General features: G+C 36.4%; 2 protein-coding genes across 3 annotated transcripts; both read right to left on the bottom strand.

Moving 5' to 3' along the window:
• Positions 1–9,250: 9,250 nt before the first annotated feature.
• On the bottom strand, positions 9,251–11,530 carry LOC149477814 (uncharacterized). Of its 2 annotated transcripts, XM_089710443.1 has the most exons (5): positions 10,971–11,530; positions 10,640–10,880; positions 10,479–10,556; positions 10,077–10,256; positions 9,251–9,682 (listed from the first exon to the last, which is right to left on the bottom strand). In XM_089710443.1, the coding sequence occupies exons 2-5, from the start codon at positions 10,700–10,702 to the stop codon at positions 9,611–9,613; spliced, it is 393 nt and encodes a 130-aa protein (XP_089566569.1). In that variant the 5' UTR covers positions 10,703–10,880; positions 10,971–11,530; the 3' UTR covers positions 9,251–9,610. The 2 variants fall into 2 exon arrangements, with proteins under 2 accessions (XP_089566569.1, XP_089566570.1); XM_089710444.1 differs by lacking the exon at positions 10,971–11,530 and having other exon boundaries at positions 10,640–10,926.
• Positions 11,531–18,767: 7,237 nt separating this feature from the next.
• LOC149477815 (uncharacterized) lies at positions 18,768–20,452 on the bottom strand. The gene is made up of 2 exons (XM_089710133.1): positions 20,338–20,452; positions 18,768–20,108 (listed from the first exon to the last, which is right to left on the bottom strand). Exon 2 carries the CDS (start codon positions 20,100–20,102, stop codon positions 18,891–18,893), a length of 1,212 nt encoding a protein of 403 aa, XP_089566259.1. The 5' UTR covers positions 20,103–20,108; positions 20,338–20,452; the 3' UTR covers positions 18,768–18,890.
• Between the last annotated feature and the right edge of the window lie 532 nt (positions 20,453–20,984).

A 20,984-nucleotide genomic window follows, 5' to 3' on the forward strand; every position in this document is an offset into this window, starting at 1 on the left:
ACCGCAGTATGAGCTCAAGTCTCAACTATCGTTATAGTATTATACACTAACTAGTAAATATAATCAGGATACTAACTTTGTTTTATCTTTATTTATATATCCCCTATATAAAAAATTTAAGGGATTACAGCCAAATGCCTAAACCCTCATCGTAGATTCATCATCATTCCTCCGATCGTGTAGTCCTTATTACGAATAGGGGATGATGAAAATGATGATGAGCTGCAATAAATCTTTAAAGGTTAGTGTTTTGGACTGTGTTCGAATAACAGCTAACACAATAATTTCTAGGTATGAGTATCATAGACATAGTCATTATAATATTCCAAAATATATATCTAAGAGAAAGTGTTGCTGGCAGTGGATCGCGGCCGCGGGGAAGCCCCACCGTCCGCGTCGCTTAATTCAGCACGTGCGAGCGTCGAGCGGGGAATGTGAAGTAAACACGAGTGTCATCGCTATGCTGTGAAAATAGCCTTTTAACTACTTTTCTAAATAATATCTAGAATACAGTAAGCAGATAAAAAATCACAACATATAATTAATTGTATCGCGTATTTTAATATTTACTACATTTAAAGATTGCCCTGCCAAATAACATCAACGGTAAATAATAAATATATAATTTTGTTTAAGCGCACCTTCAAGAGATCTAGCTAAATCAGACAATATACTTCTTAATGAATTATTCATTACCTATATTAAGCAACATTTAAGTAGCTCGATCAGTTGATTTGGAACATTACAATATGTTACTTCGTATGGTTATGTAAAACAGCTCAAATTAGAGACCATTAAATGCAACTAATATTAATCCAGCATCTCCGAGCAATCTGGCGGAATCCCATCTTGAGTGAATCGATTTGTGTGAGTGAACGCATCGCTGCGCTTCCCGGCTGCGTCTGCCTCCTGCACTCTACGGACTACAGGCTACGGGCTACAGGTTATGTGCTACGGGCTGCCGGCTACGCACTCGGAAAACGAACTTACCGAACACTAAATAGTAAATGTATTTCTTGTAATCACATACAATATTTTGATTAGTTTCTATGAATCCATTGCTCTAACCGAGAAGACACTAACTTATTCAATAGTTGTTCATTCATAAAGGCAGATGAATAAAATACTACATTTTGTACAGAAATAAAATGCAAAAATTGGTTGTATCCAAAACTCCTAAATGTTAGCTTTTATTGATGAAGTTAGAATTCAGATTCTTTTATTTAGTTTTACTCGTTTTGCATCTGAATCGATTGTCCCGTTCTGTATAGAAATAACAGATATAACTGATATAACCGATAAAACATGAATTCTCAGTTTATAAGCTTAATATTATGTTCTATTTGGTACATTCACATAGTCCGTCTCATAAAAGAGAGGAATCGGAAGAGATTGAATGTATTACAAATTACAATCCTATCATCACTACATAGTATAAAACAAAGTCGCTTTCTCTGTCCCTATGTCCCTATGTCCCTTTGTACACTTAAATCTTTGAAACTACGCAACGGATTTTGATGCGGTTTTTTTTAATAGATAGAGTGATTCAAGAGGAAGGTTTATATGTATAATAACATCCATTAAATAGTGGAGAAGTACTGTTTTTTTCGAGGTTTCCAATGTGATGTCGTAAAAAATTACATTTTTTCCGCGTACATTGCAAACGCAGGCTGAACCCTACGACTTTTATCAAAAAAATGTACTAAGTATTATACATATTGAAAAGGTCTACAGAAAAGTCCGCGATGGTATATGTCTATCTCTTATGGATAACCCACAATAACTTTTTTTTTGTCATTTACTTTTTACGACAAATAATGGCTAATTTTCGAAGCGATTTTAACCAATACAACATTAATCCTTAACCAATTAAATACCTTGAATACATTGTTCATTTAATATAGATCTATATGGCCCTTTACACCGTATGATTTAAGTGAATATTTTCGAAGATATTACATGTATTATAGTAACCAAATCTACCCACCCCGACATTTTTAGCCACGGGCCTGCGGTTACACTTAAGTTTAGCCGGCTAAAGATAGAACAAACTAACATTAACACCTCGTCGAAAATAAACCTAAGTTTAGCCGGCTAATCTTAAGTTTATGTTCTCACCTACCTTTAGCCGTAACATATACAACGTTTACAGTTTTTCTGTAGTGTATTTAGTATCAGCATTGCACCCGTGCGAAGCCGGGGCGGGTCGCTAGTTAATATTATAAATGTGATAGTTTGTATGGATGTTTGTTACTCTTTCACGCAAAAACTACTGAACCGATTACAATGAATTTTAGCACACATATAGAGGGTTACTTGGATTAACACATAGGATAGGTTTTATCCCGGAAATCCCACGGGAACGGGAACTATGCGGGTTTATCTTTGAAAATGCGGGCGAAGCCGCGGGCGGAAAGCTAGTATTATAATAAATTTGACATAAACGAGCAGTGTGGCCCATATTTGGGGAAGCGAGCAATAAAATAAACACAGCAATTTAAACTTTCAGCGATACTAAAACACTTAAAATTTACGTCTCAAATAACAAAACTATTTCGTATTAAAGTATCTCAATACAAAGAACATAAAAGTGTGTCCGTTCCGCAAACCGTTCCCGCCGTTTGACAATAAAGCGCGCGTAAACTTTTATGTGGATCGCACTTATTAGTTCCCGCGACCCGCCCGCGCCGCGCTCCACGCGCTCCACGCTCGACGCTCGTGCGTCCATACCTCGCATTTCTTTTCAAACTATTCTATTACTTACCTGGAATTCATCTTGTTGTTTTGTTGTAATTATAAATCTGTTACTATATTATATCATATGTCTACATTACATATATCATCTTTTTATAAGAAATAAATTGTTTCTGTTTTGGTTGCCAAAAGTAAGATCAGTAATTTGGTACGATTACTGAGCAGTGAGCGCTAATCTTCATTGTTGCGTGTTTTATTGAAAAAAAGTTGGATAATTATAAGAGCTATAGTTAATAATTATAATGTATAATAAAACAGCAAATTCTTATATTGTTACCTTGTTTTGTTATCTACCTACTTAAAATAATTTTTCATTTTTCAATATTATAGGTTTTTTATGCTTATAATTATTTCCAAATGGCTTAGCATAAATAAACAGGGGCAGGTGGCTCGTATAGAACATAGGCAATGAAATTTACCTCTATTGATCGATGGATCGATATTCGATAGATCTTTCTATTTATTTTCTTTTATACAATAATAACCAAAAATAAATAATTGTTCAGGCAATTCATTTTTATTTATATACAATTCTCATTAACATGATCAAGAGTACTAACCAACTTGCATTTAAAATAATTGTTGTAAGTTTAGATTAAATTCACCTTGGGCCTTATAATATTATTGTACCGACGGGGCCCCAGAGAGGCGTCTTTCCAAACTATACTTACAAGGCCAGCACGCAACGGTGTGAAACTAATCACGTATAGTTTGGAAATAACTTTTTTACAAAGTTCTTTCAATCTATACAACAGTAGTACGCAAATAATCGCGTATACTTTGTAGTGAAGTAAGTAAGAATAGCGCTCCAAAACATACAGCGCCAGTACGCATGCGGACTAATCGTGTATGTTTCGGAGTAAGCGCGCCGTCTTTCCATTGCTCGCGTTTATATTATTGTATTGCTGTTTTTAAATCTATTATTACAATGCATGTGTATGTAATATTGCGTACTGATCGTATATTTTTTGTATCGAGGATGCTTGTGTCTTCGTTCCTGCCTATTCTGCACGACTTACAATTGTCAATAGTGCTAAAATGTAAGAATCTAATAAGTCCAGAAGAAGACGGTTGCGAGGCGACTGAGCCCCGCTTCGCGGGGATCCTATTTTTGTGTAGTTAAAAAAAACACGAACCTAACCTAACCCATAGGTACCCTTATCTGTTACCTATTTATTTTCCTAAGCTTACCTAATAATATTTATAAATAAATAAATAAATGATTCCAAATTTAACTGAATCAATAATAATCAAGAAGAATAAAAGTAGACAGATATAGCTGTACACAGTACAAGTCTCTGATTACCTATATATTAATTATTATGTTGCTCAAGCGTAAGTGGTGTAGTAGGTATATTTAGTAATATTTTGCGTACTGATCGTGTATAGTTTAGAACGAAGAAGCAAGCATCCGCGTTACAAAGTATACACGATCAGTACGCAAAATTCGTGTATATATTATTATATTGTAATAACAAACTTAAAAACAGCATTACAAAGTATATACGAGCAGTTTCCTATGGTTGCGTTCTGGCTATGTATAGTTTGGAAATACGCCCCAGAGAGAGGCTTCACCTGCATAACGATAAGCAGCTAAATACACCAGGTTCAAATAATAAGATACATTTGTTGTATACAATGCAGATATTGTTAAAGCCTACAATACAATTTAAACAAAAAAGCACATAAATGTAATTAGATCATTAATTATAAATAATATATAGTATTAATGAAGTCATTAATGAATGATTATGCACTCATGTCTTGTTATTTATTTATTTTCCTTATATTTTACAACTAGCTGCGCTCCGCGGTTTCACCCGCGTGGCTCCGCTCCTGTTGGTCTTAGCATAATGATTATAGCCTATAGCCTTCCTCGATAAATAGGCTATCTAACACTGAAAGAATTTTTCAAATCGGATCAGTAGTTCCTGAAATTAGCGCGTTCAAACAAACAAACTCTTCCGCTTTATAATATTAGTATAGATAAAATTAATTTATAGACGGAGCCAAAAGCTCTACATTCACTTATTTTAACAAATTATTTTATTATTCTTTCCATGATAGGTGAATTGATAATGAATAATTAATGTTTTTCTAAGATTTTCAATACTTACCGCGTTAAAAGAACGTTCTAGAACCATAGTTCTATGTTATGGTTACCTACTATAAAATATACCCACTTTTAAGTTAAAAAAATTTTTAAATTCGTAAAAATGAAATGATGACCTCTGAACTTGGTACAGAGTGCAATGTCGCTGGTAACTCGTTTTCTCCGAGACCCTTCGACCCGTTACCTTCACAATATTACGGCACAAAAGTGGGGTAAAGTTCAAGTTATATTTTCACATTGTTTGTTGGAAAGTTCCGAATCTTTGGGAAATAAACCCTCGAAACAAATTAGTGAAATTCGAAAACATAAATTACACCGATCTTTATAAAGGGGAAGTCGCAATTCGCAAATACAATTATCATCATAATTTCAAGGATTCGCGTATTTTATCGGCTCTTGACGTGTCAGAAAACGTTAAAGCCTCATTCGGAGGGGAAATAAACATGCGAATTGCCAGCTACACGCCGAAGCCTATTAAGGAATATACGTCACTGAAATGTTACAAAAAAGTATTGGTAACGTAACGACTTGAAGATTGACATGTGCTCGATATTCAAAACATTTCTCAAATCGACTGTCACTGACACGCTTCAATGTTTTTCCCAAGTTTTTCTGTATTTCAGTCAAATCGATAGACGGTGTGGGCACGTAGCGCCTCGCGGCTCGCAGCTCGCTACTGCCTTCCGTAAATGCTTTTCAATTCATAAAATTTTCAAATGTTTGCTATTTTTTTGAGGTGTAACAATAATACATGCAACAATAATACAATAATACATGCATTTTACATTGCATTTATATAGTGCTATGTACTGTTTTATTAATCGTTGTGAGGTCAACACGTAAATAAGATGAATTAAATAGAATTTTAATGGTATAGACTATAGAAATAAACCACATTAAGTATTACATATATATTGTAATACTGTGTTTAATTCATTAAAAGTTCATTAAAAGTGTCTATTGCGAATTGTTTTAAATACTTAAATTTTAGCGACAAAACTCGTTGTTATTGTACCTAATATTACTCGTAGACTTGTTGTATACATTACTTGTACACTCATTTACATTCTGTTTCATAACAAAGAAACAAAACAATAGCGAAATAAAGAGCAAGTAACAACATATTCTCGAGCGACGAGACTCCGGAGGCGATTTAAGTAATTTATTCGGTCCCCGATTAAAAGATAATAATTGAATACGCATCGCAACCTTTTGTGCTGCCTCTAACTCGCTTCATTTCGTTAAATGCTTACCGCTGGCAAGTGGCTAGTGGCTACACTAGCTCTTTGTGGTCCACAGTCATTATTATACGACAGGGTTTATATTTATTCGTCGCGGAAGAATTCCAACAAATACCCGCGGCCCCATCATTAAAGCGGCTCGACGGAACACAGTGGGGTTTTAGTCGGTAAGAATCCGACATAACCCACGGCTCCTTCCCCGGGGGCCTTGGGTATCTTTGGAAGATTTCCCCACTATAAAAAAAAAAAAAAAAAAAAAAAGAAGGGTTTATATTTATTCAACTCAATTATAAATGCGTAAGTTTGTCAGGAAGGATGGATGTTTCACTTTCACGCAAATACTACTGAACCGATTACAATGAAATTTGGTATGTAGGTAGCTGAAGACCCAGAATAAGACGTAGACTTTTTATCCCGGAAAACCCACAGGAACGTATGCGCGTTTTTCTTTGCAAACGCGGGCGAAGCCGCGGGCGGAAATCTATTAAGCTATATTAATAATAATCTGGTCTAATGGAACGTTTCAACTTCTGGAAGGTATTATGGGACGAACATTACTTCTTCCTTTTTCTGTGTATTCATAATTAATGTACAAAATGATAAACATGCATAAGATTGTTTTAGGATTTAACCGCTTTAAAACAAGACAAGATGTCGTTAAATGCAATGTTCGTGTTAACTGATGTACGGAACAATCAGATATGAACTGTTTATACAGCAATAATATTATGTTGTATTCTGTATTATATTAGTGCCGATTATCGAGCAAGCACTAATTAGGTCACGCCGGTCCGGTCGTTACACGCACAGGATCGGGGAATGACTGGAGCTGCAGTGCTATTCTGTAAGGTTATTATAAAAACTCGAACGCGGAATCCGCGGTGAGTTTTCGATTTCGTATTCTGTAAAACTCGACAGTACTAGTGGCGCCACATCGTCGAGAGCGGCGACGAGGCGAACTGTGCTAACTGAGTATTTTGACGTTTATAGTATGAATTCGGCATTCTGTAAGGTAATTTTACACGTCGAACGTCGAGTTCGAGTATTTACAAATACGAATTCACCTGTCAGCAATTCACTCGTCTATTAGGAGCCGAGTTCGTGAGTGAGTTATCAGTTAGTGGTTGTGGAACAAATTTGATACAAATTTGATATATTTTTTTACTAAAATGGCGCGTTATTTTATAATAAGTGCTATAATACGAGAAGCTAATGCTGTGGATATAATAGAAAGTCGCCGGCAAAGTACCAGCATTCGGGAAATGAAAATTATTAATCGAAATAAAAATTTTGTTGAATGCTACCGTTTATCGGAAGAACTAGTTTCTCAAGTGATGGAAGACATTAAAGTTTTAGTTAAAAAACCTCAACGTCGACGAAGAGGATTAACGGCTAGAGTCAAGGTATGTATCTAAGTGCTTTATATATGTGTATTCATAATGTCATGAAAAGTTACTGTTACAATAGTCATCGGTCCCGTGATTTCATCTGCGGAAGTCCCGATCCCGTGTGAATATTGGGATAACTTTCCCATAACTCTGTAAAACATTCCATTATGTAGGTAGGTAACATAACTTCCTCGCATAGAACATAGAACCACTAACAATAACGTCATCTAATCCCCGATTATTTTTTATGATGTCACCCTTTCAAGTGGTAGGTACCCTATGTTAAAGTCCAAAGTTTCTCTCCCTTACGGTTTCTTTAAAAACGTTTTGAGTTATTAACCGACTTTAATTATGGATGGTTTCCTTATCAGATTAAGTACCTTTTATTTTGATAGTTTCAAGAAATTTCATTCATTTTTTTCAGTTGTTATGTGCACTTTCTTTCTTTGCGACTGGGAGCTATCAAAGGATATGTGGAAAACACATAAATTCGTTTGTGTCGCAGCCATCAGCATCTCGTAGTATCCACGAGGTCATAGAATCCCTAAGCCATTCAAGTATCTATAGTAAAAAAATACATAAGATTTCCCCAAAATTCTGAAGAAAGACTGAGACTCAAAACAAGGTTTGTGTACCTACCTAAATAAACCTATCATGTTAATGAAAAATATTTAATGATTTTTTTATTTCTTATTGCAGATTCTATGAGAAATTCAGTATTCCTGGGGTAATAGGATGTGTAGATGGGACTTTTGTGACAATGGTGAGACCAACTTGCCATGAAGAACGATACTACTGTCGCAAAGGATATCATGCAAGAAATGTACAAATGGTAAGCCTCATATAATAATGTCTGTATACGCTTTCACACTTGAACCACAGAAAATCGATTTAATGAAATTTGGACCAATTCCATAGGATCATTAACTAAGCAGTATAAATCACAAGACGCTGCTAGTACCTATATTTTTTATAACATTCATTAGAACAGCCACATAAAAATAGTTGTAAAATAATTCTTTTTGCAGTTCACAGATGCAGATTTGAACATAATACATATTGTAGATGCAACATATGGCGGAGCGACTCACGACAGCCTTATTTTTAATAATTGCATCATTCGGGACCACCTCGAACAATTAGTACAAACAGGCGAATCTGTGTACTTGTTAGGTGAGTTACCTCTTAGCTAATTTATAAAGACGAATCTTTGTTTGTTTGTAAATATTTAACTCAAAAACTACTGGATTAATTCCTTCAAAAATTCTTTCATCATTAAAAAAACTACTTTATTTCTGAGTAATTTAGGCTTTACCGAAGTTCACGGAATTCATAAAAATTGGAGAGCAGGCGAAATCATTGAAAACTCCTAGTTTCATTAATAAAAATATAATTGTTGATGACAAAACATTTTATTTTTTAACAATATTCATTGTTACAGGTGATTCTGGGTATCCGCAGCGTCAGTACCTAATGGTGCCAGTTCCAAATGCAGACGAGGGAACACCAGAACATCACTATAACCAGCTGCATGCTACTGCAAGAAACACCGTAGAAAGAACAATTGGGGTCCTTAAAGCCAGATTTAGCCATACTCAATTCAGAGCTAGAGGTTGAGGCTGGTTTTCATAGGACCAGACAAAGTATAGCTTCAAATGAGGATGTACCCAATGAAACTGCACTTGGTCAGCTATGTAGACAAAGATTGATAAATGAATTATGGAGGGCAAGGAACACACGATAATTATAATTAATTCAAACAAAAATCAATGCAAATTATTTATTCCGGAAAATTATATTCATAGGTGTTAGTAACTCAATTAGGGCTTATAAACTAATGTTAGTAAATTAAGAAACTATAAGTAAAACCACAGATAATTTTTTACTACTAAAATAAGTTAAGAATTAATAAATGTATTTAAGTATAAAAGTATTTGATTTTTTTTAATTTTCAGCTTATAATTTAAGACCTTCCCCGACGGCAATCAGGCCCTCTGCTGTCATTCTGTTGGTCTCCCTTTGTGAGTTGACCATCACCTCCTGTAACTCACAGTAGCGACGGTCAATCTCAATCCGTTGCTCTTCCAAGCTAAGAAACCTTTCGGTAAAGGTTGTTAATTAAGATTGCCGCCTTTGTGATGGAGGTGATCGTCTTCTTTGCAGTTGTTGTGGACGACTCGATGACCCTGAAACGTAAAAATATATATTAATTTATTATTATTTCCACCGGTGACGAATTTTTGACAAGTCTTCTGATGTTATTATTATTTCCTTAATTCATTATCAAGTATTATTTAGTTTTATTTGTATGTATTTCCAAATTTTTATTGTTAACTAGCTTTCCGCCCGCGGCTTCGCCCGCGTTTTCAAAGAAAAACCCGTTCCCGTAAGATTTCCGGGAAAAACCTATCCTATGTCCTTTCTCGTGTATCAAAATATCTCTATACCAAATTTCATGCAAATTGGTTCAGTAGTTAAGGCGTGATTGAGTAACAGACAGACAGACAGAGTTACTTTCGCATTTATAATATTAGTATGGATTATAAATATTGTAAATCAATTCATAAATATCATAATTACTTGAAGTACGACGTGGGATCGACCCGCGACGTTCAATCGACGTCGAGCAGGAAAGTTGCCTGAGCCAGAGGGGGTAACTGCTTGCAGAGGGCTCGTTACCTCCGCTCTCGGTGGTGTATGAGCAGGGGAAGGTTCGGGATTCGGGATACAGTCAACATATTGCTGAATTAGTTGAGGTCTCTGAAAAAAAAACATAGTATTTCAAATACTGGAATCAATAAAAAAGTACCATTTTCATAATATCTTATTAATATATACCTCAGTATCTGCCATTCTAACATTTTCCGTATTTATAGCAGTCTCATCCAAGACTTGGTATTCCTAGAACAATATAAGAAACATTTACTAATAAGTTGTTTATTATTAAGTTATATTTTATTAATACACTAGGTATTTACTTACAATAGTTGTGGTTTCATTTATCATAGATGAAGTCGGCAATGTGGGGCTTTCGTTGGCATCAGTAAGGACGGGGATTTCCTAAAAAAAGAACATGACATTGAATAATTATATTTTACATACATACATGTATCGGATCAACAAAATCGATAACAATAGCTTACTTCAAATGGATTAATTTCCAAATGCCTATCACCAATTGCAAAACCTTTGTCCACTGTTTCCATGTTTTAGTGCAGCCTCCCAAGCTATTTAATTTGATAGTCAACTCCTCCCATGTTTTTCTAGCTTCGTCTCTAGCACTCGGGACTTTTGAAAAACCCTTGGCTAAGCTAGGATGTTTGCTAAGATAGTCGACTAGATTCTACTTGGGCACGGGAGGGATGAGACGACCTTTCCGAGGAGCTACAATGTTTAAGATTTTAAGTTAAATATTTCAATAAGCTTGTTGTATAAGATAATATTTTAGTTAAATACAAGCATCACATTACTCACCTCATAGTTGTTATTTTTGCAGATTTCTCCTTTAAATAATTTATGCAACACGTTTAACACCAACTACACAACAACTTAATAAAGCCAAACTCAAACATTAACTAAAACTCCAAAAAAACTTTTAGAAAGAATGCAACACGAATCACTTTAAAATTAGGTACAAAAAACCACTTGAGAAATAAACAAACGTCACGAACGAACCACAGACAATCGTCCTTTTTTTTCAGTGACGCTAGAATTATTTTAATTTTAAAGAATTTATCAGTGTAAAATTGCAATTTTAGTTTAATTCCACCCACGGTACAATACTAAAGTGTTATTATGTCTTCAATATGTGTTAAATTGCCGCATTTTAAAGATAATAACAATGTCGATAAATTCAAATCTATAAGATCCCTTCACTAAGCAAGTGAGTTTCGAAGTGAGACTCACTTCGCTTCGCCTCTGCCGAGCGGATGTTTACAGAATGCGAAACCAAAATCTCGAACGTTCGAAAGTGAAGTGAGTCGACTCACTCAGGTGAGATGCGAGTTCGGGCGCGTTTTTTACAGAATAGCCTAGCTGATTTACATACGTACTATATTATATGTACATTTTAAAAACATTAGAAAGCGATTGAAAAGATCTCCCTTTCCTCTCCAATCGATTCCATTTAGCCATAAGACGTTAGGTTATTGATGCAGATTACACCAATGTTTTAAAAATATTTGAGAGATAGTGTACTAGTCACCACTCACTACCTACGTATGTAATATTGTTGTTTTGATAAGAACACTTCGCAACTGATCTGTGACCTGAAATGCCCACAGTTGCCAACCCCTTCCCCCGCTCCCCTCGAGGCTCAATTAAATTGTATAACCGCGACGGTATTGTCTTTACTTTGCGGGTGAACCTTAAAACAAACTTGTTAAGCCGCGACTCAAAATTAACTAAAGTTCGTTAGTGAAATTTCTTAGCCCGCGTAAACAATATAGTAGATTATATCGGAATACATTTGCATAATACGTGAAAATCAAGACTACTATTTACTTGTAGTCTACATTCATGTTTAATTCATATTTTCTCATTTTATATTATGTAACGTGATCAATAAATCGAATATCTTTATTTTATTCCCCGTAATAATACAAAGACGTTTGATATAAATGCTCAAGTAATTACCCACGGAGGGAGCACGCATATAATGAATGTAACTTTAAGTAACCCGAAAGATCCAAGACTCGAATCTTTAATTAAACAAGTGATACCACTCCGTCTGATTTATTTACTTTTTAATTACATTCACTGACAAACCGCTCGGCTCGTATATTTTTTGGGGTTTATTCGCTTGCCTCTAACAACCATTAGATTTACTTCAGGGCTTTAAATGTTGTTAGGTAAAGTTGTTAGGTAAAGAAGAATTTGTATCACAAACCTATTTTTTAATTGCTGAGGCGAAATATAGCCAAAAAAATACATTTTCTCAATTTTTTCAATTGTAACAGGAAACTTGAACTAGGTACTGTTTAGTGGAACTGTCATAAGTCATAACATAACACGGATAATTACTACATACTTGTATAATATGATCATCTCCACGCTGTAATGTAACATGAAGCGAATTTGTGTGTGCATTTTAGAAGATTTGATTTATGTAGACTTTCCCGCGCTTTCTCGGCATTTCCTGCTCTTGCACTGGGGCGGAGAATTGCGATTAGAGTATACATTCTATGATTGCGATGCGATCGCATTACGTGATGCCAAATTGTCGCGAGATTGCCTCCGCCCGCCGCAGGGACCGGCGACCGCCTAGCCGCGGCCGCCTCGAGCTCGCGGCCCACTGACGAGTGACGACCCACCAAATATCATTTTATTGAAGTGCGTTAGATTTTGTGAATTATACCTAGTTCATATAATATTATGATTCTCGATACAGATCCATATCTTCAAAAATATTAATAATCATTATAATATCAATTATGTTGATAATACTGAAAGAAGGTTGATACTGAAAGTTAATAATAATGGTTTTCCGGCATAAAACCTTAATCCTATGTCCTTTCTAAACTCTAAAACTGTTTATACATACTAGATATTTTATCCAAGTCATTTTGGGCGAGAAGACACACAGGCCGACAAACAGATTTACTTTTGCATGTTTATTATTTATACTTATGGATTTTAAATAGCGAAATAAAGAACCTCCTCCTTTTTCGAAATCGGTTAAAAAAGGTGTTGCTTTGGAAAACACTACGTCATACTTAAATCATAACAGAACTGAAAGCTTTATAAAACTCAATATGAGTGGTCCATTCATTCCGGGAGTCTTAAAATTTAACATAAAGCCTAAAAGCAACATAATATTTCACCAAATGAATTTTGAAAGGCGAGCGGCGAGCTCGAGCGCCGGCCGCGACTCCGCAAACACGACCAAATGAAAAGCGGGCAAACATACCGCTCGCTCTAATAAAATAATGTTTCCCAAGTTCCGACGCACACTGCACACTGCACACTGCTGCGTCACCACATGCTAAGTATAGAGCACATAAGTGTTCGGTATTCAACAAATTCATAAGGTACACATTATTGTAAGGATCTTTGTTTTGAAATCTTGAATAAAATAATTTATTACAAGACTAGTTTAGTGGGTATAAAAGTTAGTCGTCCGCACCGTCGCGGTCGTCGCAGCCGTAAGCGGTAAGACCTATTTTATAGTAATCTGTGTTTCTCATGATTATGATGTCAGTGTTGACATCATAATCATGAGGAACCTGCAACAATTATTATAAATAGGTATTTACGTTTAACAAACCATGCAGTAATAACCGTAATACACAATAAAATATCTCGACACAGAATAGCATCATATAAAGTCTTTATCTTGCCCCTAGTGTAGATTATAATACCTATCGTTTGTACAAAATTAACAACCTGTTACCACCTTGACATACCGGCTAGTGTTTTAGCGAATAAACTTTTTATATTTATTTTATATTTTTTAGCGACTATTCGGCTTGTTTGCTCCGCCATATCGGTATTAAGTAAACACAGTGGCTTTCAACAATGGAGTTTTTGAAAACTTTACAAAATATCTATCTTTTATATATATAAAAATGAATCGCAAAATGTGTTGGTAAGCGCATAACTCGAGAACGGCTGAACCGATTTCGATAAATTTTTTTTTATTATATTCCTTGAAGTACGAGGATGGTTTTTAATTTTTTATGTAGAGAAAACGTATATAGGTACCACGGGCGAAGCCGGGGCGGACCGCTAGTAATATGTATAAAAATGAATCCCAAAATGTGTTGGTAAGCGCATAACTTGAGAACGACTGAACCGATTTCGATAATTCTTTTTTTATTATATTCCTTGAAGTACGAGGATGGTTCTTATGTAGAGAAAACGTAAATATGTACCACGGGCGAAGTCGGGGCGGACCGCTAGTATTGAATAGAAATTAATTTGTAACTTTGGATTTTTTTTTAACTTCTACACTTTACATTTACCTATATATACAGGGTGACTGGAAATTCGACGTGATCCTACTTATCAACTAATGCCTAGAACCTATATCTTCCAATACGACAATAAAACTGTACACCAGTCGAATACATTACAACCTTACAACTCGACGGCATTATACGATTAGATACATTGAAACCGTTTATTTTCTTTAATCCCGTAATTCAAGTCTATCGACGAATAAGGTCTCTCTCTATAAACTAAATCTTAATCCTGCACTATATCAGTATAATGCAACGATTAGCGTCGAAAGTTAAAATAAACTACGCAAAATATAAAACTTTAAACTTCCATACGGAGTAGGGACCCGGGCGCGCGGGCGCCGGGCGGCGGGATGGTGCGTGGCGCGGCGGGATCGGGCTTCAATTAAGGATGTCAACGAGCGCTGCGAACTTTGCAAATATTCCACGAAAATGGCTAAAGTTACGTGAAATCTTGAAATCTTTCGAAGTTACCTAACTGTGTGAAAATCTGCGTGATAAATTGTTGGCTAATACGTTCGCTTCGAGTCCGTGTGACGTTTCATCACTTTGCGATGTGTTTGTAAGGAATTATTCACTTCCATAATATGTATTTGTATGATGAAGATAGACAAAGGTATTAACAATTTTTTGAAATCCTTTATATTAGGTAGTGTGAAATGAATCAAATTTGTGTTTGATACATTTCACATAATTAGGCAAATTACATGTCCCACAGCCGGAGGCCCAAAAAAAGAACATTTAATAATAAAAATGAAACTATACAACCACGTCTGCTCGGTGCAGACCGGAGTTAAGGAATCATATACCTACAATATTAATATACATATACATATACATATATCTCAAAAACAATGGCATAAAATAATTGTGACACGAGCATTTCACAGTAATGTATACTGTGTAGAGCAAAGTTTGTCAGCGGCAAGATAAATAGTGGAGTAGTTATCTTCCGCTAATGGAGAATACCACCCTGCACCTCGCACCCCACACCCCCGCACCCCGCGTGGCTAATGGCTGCTTTGTTTAAATGACAACAGCCAAGAAAAATGTGTGCAAAGAAAACATGAAGTGACAATATAAACTATACATAATATATTGATTTGAGGAATAGCTGCCCTCCGCTGTCTTCGTATGCTACAAGCGAGCCATGTAGGTACTATAGCCATGCCATATATGCATATTATGTACCTACCTATGTTGTTACGATACGTTTACGATTTACTACTCTATGAAATGAAATAAAATTAAAATAAAGGAAACACCTAACTACATATAAAATTATTTAAGACTCCTCCTCTTTAAGACACCTCCCTTTTTAATTAATTAAATTTCAATCCATTTAGTTATTAGTAGTCACAAAAGTTGAGCGATACACAAAAGAGCAGTGAATCCTTGAGCTCGAAGCTGGGTTCTCATCGAGCAAACATGGAGGCTGCATCCCGGAGCACGGAGCGAGCCCGAACTCACTATCCGCTATCGAGTGTCGAGTATCGAGTATCGACTGTGAGTATCGACTTCGCTTTCAATCTCAAAGCGCTTTCAGTGAACACGAAGGGCTTTGAATGAATTACTATTCCGATAGAGTTAGCAGACCTTCACAAAAAGTCGCTCAAACGGACGCCATTCAGCGATTTGCAGCGCTTCACTGAGCAACGGTGTGTCTTTTGCTGATATAAGGCGGGTAATGGAATTTTTGTGCGACAAAAAGAAAATATACTTTGCAGCAGCAGCCGGTAAATTATTGACGGAAAGATTTGAATTTTAAACGCAAATGTCTCGTTTTATTTAAAAAATCAAGGTTATTTTTTAAGGCTTGCTTTTAATTTTATATTACCTACCCAGTGCTCGTTCATGTAGCAGATAAAAAAAAAATATTTACCGGTTAATCAATTTATGCATGCATGTAGTTTTGTGCAAAATAAGTTTAGATAGTATACGATCCAACTAAGAATAGGAACGTCAATTATTACGTGTCTAATAGAAGTTGAAATATTCTTTTAAAACATTTCAATAATGGTTTATTTATTGATACAACAGGACTCTTACATCAAATTTTAATACAGTAAGATTATCATAGTTTGGACTTCCATAAATGGTGCAGAATCGATTTTAGCCCGTTCGCGTTTACGAGGAGGGTTATTTTTTAGAGTGTATGTTTTTATTTTATTTTATAACATAATAGGTCACATTCAGAATGACTCAGCAATTATCTGGGGGCACGGCAGTGCCCCCGCCAAGTCGAGCAAAAAAAAAAGCGGCACGGCCGTACCATCCTTTTCTCGAAGCAATTCGGGCCTTTTTCGACCCCCTATAATTCGGTTGTGGATAAAGCAAGAAACCTGAATCTTCAGTAACTAATCCGGCATTGTATAAACACGGAATATTTAAAATTTCAGTCAATTTGAACCAGTAGTTTAAGAATGACAACTTGTTAAAGTTTCTAAATTTTGTCACTCACTGACTCACCGATCATCAAAAGTCCAAGGCACTTCTAGCAGACTTAGAAGCTTCATATTTGGAATACATATAGAGTTTAGTGTCTTAATCATGGGAAAACTTAAATATTTTGTAATTTCGGTCCAGTTTTCCAAATACACCAACTGCATCAATAACTTTGTAATCCCATATAAATATATGGGATTACAAAGTTATTTATGCAGTTGGTGGTTGGTGGTGGTTATAAATTTAATAGGTGTAGATAGGTACCTACCATATGAGGCAAGGGAGGGGGTATAGGGTGGGTAAGGGTGTGTTTAGCCCATGAAACTGAACAACATTATTACTTGTAAAATGGTCGACGTAATGAAAAACACATGATTGGACATGTCTTGAAGTACGAAAATCTAATAAAACAATATATTATAATTTAAATCTGTTATATATAAATTGTTGGCGCGACTAGCCTCCTTACAGACAGACTGGCCTCTATTTTACTCTATGACTGACAAGCAAAATATACGCCAAAATGACAGAACAATGAAATGTGAATGCCTTCGAGCGAGCGGCAGCCGCACGCATACGTGCGAGCGCCCTCATGCTGTTCGGATGTGCCTCGAAACCTAACCTATAAGTTTGCGATTTTCATTTATAATTTCGATTGAGGCTGAAGCTCAAGAAGTAGTACCGGAAAAGAAAAAGAGGAAGACTACATATAAAAATAAGAAAATATCATAAGACCTTTAACAAAATTTGTTAGAAGTAGATGGTATCAAAAAGAAAGGCTCTACAAAAAGAAGTGAGATCCCATCAAAAACATCCTGTAAAAAACCCAAGTCTCGCAGCTCAGTCTTTCTACCGTCAAAAGTTGTGAGATCCATGTAATACCAAGTCGGTTAATCTATTTAGTGTCTACTTGAAGGACCTTCTGTCTTAAGTTATTACATAAGTTATTATCATACCAATATTAAAAATATTTAACGTTTTAAACAAATAGATCGACTTGGACATCGCATGAAAACAAAATTAATATTACAATATTATATTAGATTCTTTAGTCTCTCGCGCCTCACGCGATTGAAACTCTCGTTCCTGTTGGTCGCTGGCCCGTCGTGCTGTGTAGTGTGATACATACTAATAATCAAATCAAGCGATGTCCAAGTCGATCTATTTGTTTAAAACGTTAAATATTTTTAATATTGGCATGATAATAACTTATGTAATAACTTAAGACAGAAGGTCCTTCAAGTAGACACTAAATAGATTAACCGACTTGGTATTACATGGATCTCACAACTTTTGACGGTAGAAAGACTGAGCTGCGAGACTTGGGTTTTTTACAGGATGTTTTTGATGGGATACAATTAACTAATCTAGACACGCGGTAGCGTCAACTGTCAAGCCAAGTTCAAGCGTATACAATACAGATTTCTTTCCGGACCGGTGGTAAATTATTTTGACGATTTAAAAGAAGAATCTAAACGAAGTCTAGTTGAATAAGTAAATGTTTAAATCTGAGTTTGAATTAGTATAATATTTCAAACGATCTTATTTCGCAACGTTGATGTACCCTACCACCCTACCTTATTTGTATTGGGTATGGTGGGGTACTGACAATCAATTATTAAGTGTTCGGCCAGGCCTGTGTATCTCTAATATTTTTGAAATTAGAATAATCATAAACGACGCCTTATTTAATATTCGTGTATTATTTTCTAAGCAGAAAAATTGCGTATCACAAATAAAGCATACAATGGAGAAGTTTTCTCATGTTGAAAATATTATATTCACCATAAATAACTTTTTAAAACGACTTGGATCTGGAATAGATTGCTAATCAAATCAATCAGGTAAGCAATAAAAAAAAATAACATGCGCTCTTACAAAAAATATATTCACTGAACATAGAGACAAATTTAGAAATTAAAGACACAAGAAAATACTACAGATTATGAGTACATTTATATTTATCCATCACGCATCAACATCGATTTATTCAGTCGGAATCGCTCAATTCTGGTAAATAATCATCGATTTCTATACCGTGACTTTCCTGTTTGGCCACGTTGTCGAGCAACGCACTCCACACCTTGTCCAACTGGATATCTTGGTGCAGCAGCCGCGCCTCCTCCTGCGCGACACGCTCGTCGTGCTCGGCCAGCAGCTGCGCGGTGACGGAGGCGCGCACCTCCGCGGGGCACAGCGAGGCCAGCGCGCGCTCCACCAGGCTCGTCGGCGCCACGCCCCTGATGCACGCAGGTGTGCGCAGCACGTCGTGCCCGTGACTCTTGACGTGCACGTCGATCGCGTACAGATCCTCGTGTACGTCTGTATATTTTTCGACGAGGGTGTACAGAGCCCACTTGGATATAGCTCTATTATATGGCACGTTGTGAAAATCTAGCCATTCTATTATTTCATTTTCATTGCTATCTAAAGTGGGAACAGGGCATATCCGTCTCGAAACGTGTTCAAGATCATTGAAAACGACTACGCTGTGCTCTTTCAGGTTCGGAACGACCGTTTGTAAAAACCACTCCTCGATTGTATCTTCGCTTAATTCTTTTAACAGTTTCGAGCATACGAGTTTATTTTCGACGATGGCATACGCCAAGTGCAGCCCTGTGCCGTATTTCCAATCCGGGTCACGTTTTTTGGTTATCGCCACACCGATGAAACACAGTGGTCTGTGATTTTTGCGGTGCTCGGTGATTTTACTTAAATACCAGTATCGTTCAAATTTTATTTTTGGATGTTCCACAATGACACTTCCATTCCGTTTACCTCCGATTCTCTTCCAACAATAGCCCATTTTCACAAGGATGCGTCGAAAGTAGTCGATATTAGCGTACGCTGGCAACGCAGGCCATAAAGCGTTGAACAGAGTGGTAGTCGAGGGCATATTTTTGTAAACCAAATAATGCGTCATCAGCGTCGTCTGTATCGTACTTCTATCGATTTCTTTCGTATTTAAACGTCCTTTTATATTTTTCTTCGAATTGATGTCCTTCAATTGGTCGATACCGAACCCAGTGTAACGGGCCACACGCTTGCAATAGTTATAGTTACAGTCGGCCTCGCGCAGCACGTCCTGGCGGGACACCTCGACGCGCGCCTGCTGCGCCACGCGCCGCAGCAGTCGCGTGCATTGCTTGCCGTAGTGCAGCACCGCTGGATCGCCAAGCGCGAGAGCTTCCTCCACGTCCATAGTGATCTACAAATTCATATAATAGGTATTGAATATTATTGTATTATGTATTTTCAAATCATGAAACACGTCGTTGCACGTAGTAGAACTCCAACGTACATAATATATTATATTATAGTACAATAAAGCAATGCATAATTATTTGACAGATTGAAACATTGATACTCGTTAGCGACATACATAATATTATAAATCTACATTAAACATACAAATAAATATGAAACAGCACACTCACTATAAATTTATACAATATGTAACCTAAACACTCAATAATATGCAGCCAATTTTGAAAAAAAGTCGTTTGGAATGAATACGTAGTCGTGTATTAGCTAGCTAACTGGCGCGTCGAGACTGTCATAGCTGTGACGCCGCGCCGCGCTGCCCGCGCCCCGCACCCGCACCCCGCACCGGCCACGGCCACGCTCCTCGCACCGGACCCGCCCCGCGCCCTTCGCCCCGCAGCCCGTGTGACGTGCAGTGCGATAAAAAAAATATGGTAGGTACCAAGACAATATTATCACATTTGACAGATATACATATACGTACATACAGTTTGGAAACTAAGCCCCTGCGATGAAATTATGACATAAGCACTATTATAGCTATAGGGCTGTTACCTTTTTGATATTTAACCGACTTCAAAAATAAAGGAGGAGGTTATCAATTCGGCCTGTATATTTCTGTTTGCTTTTTTTTCACAGATGATTTTGTGGTAATTTTGAGATTAAAACCCGTTAAAATACAAAAATGGTGTAGCCTAAATATGAATTTACAAGAAGAAACAATCCGAATAAATATACGGTCTTGTAAAAGTAAATACGTTTTTTTCAGTGCTATATTTCGAAATCTTGTCTTGTTATGGACGCCGAAGGCTATTTAATG

This window comes from Colias philodice, chromosome 24 (genome assembly GCF_061535455.1).
Source record: "Colias philodice isolate Cphi_HAF_F1 chromosome 24, ilColPhil1 Martin Lab GWU primary, whole genome shotgun sequence".
Taxonomy (NCBI): Eukaryota; Metazoa; Arthropoda; class Insecta; order Lepidoptera; family Pieridae; genus Colias; species Colias philodice.

What these genes read in the sequence shown, in the direction of transcription:
- LOC149477814 (XM_089710443.1), bottom strand. Translation starts at nt 10,702, where the DNA reads ATGGAAACAGTGGACAAAGGTTTTGCAATTGGTGATAGGCATTTGGAA. An exon ending in TAAATGAAACCACAACTATT is followed by an intron (nt 10,257 to 10,478) that starts GTAAGTAAATAC and finishes TTTTTTTTTCAG; the next exon opens with AGACCTCAACTAATTCAGCA. An exon ending in GATCCCACGTCGTACTTCAA is followed by an intron (nt 9,683 to 10,076) that starts GTAATTATGATA and finishes TTTACGTTTCAG; the next exon opens with GGTCATCGAGTCGTCCACAA.
- LOC149477815 (XM_089710133.1), bottom strand. Translation starts at nt 20,102, where the DNA reads ATGGACGTGGAGGAAGCTCTCGCGCTTGGCGATCCAGCGGTGCTGCAC.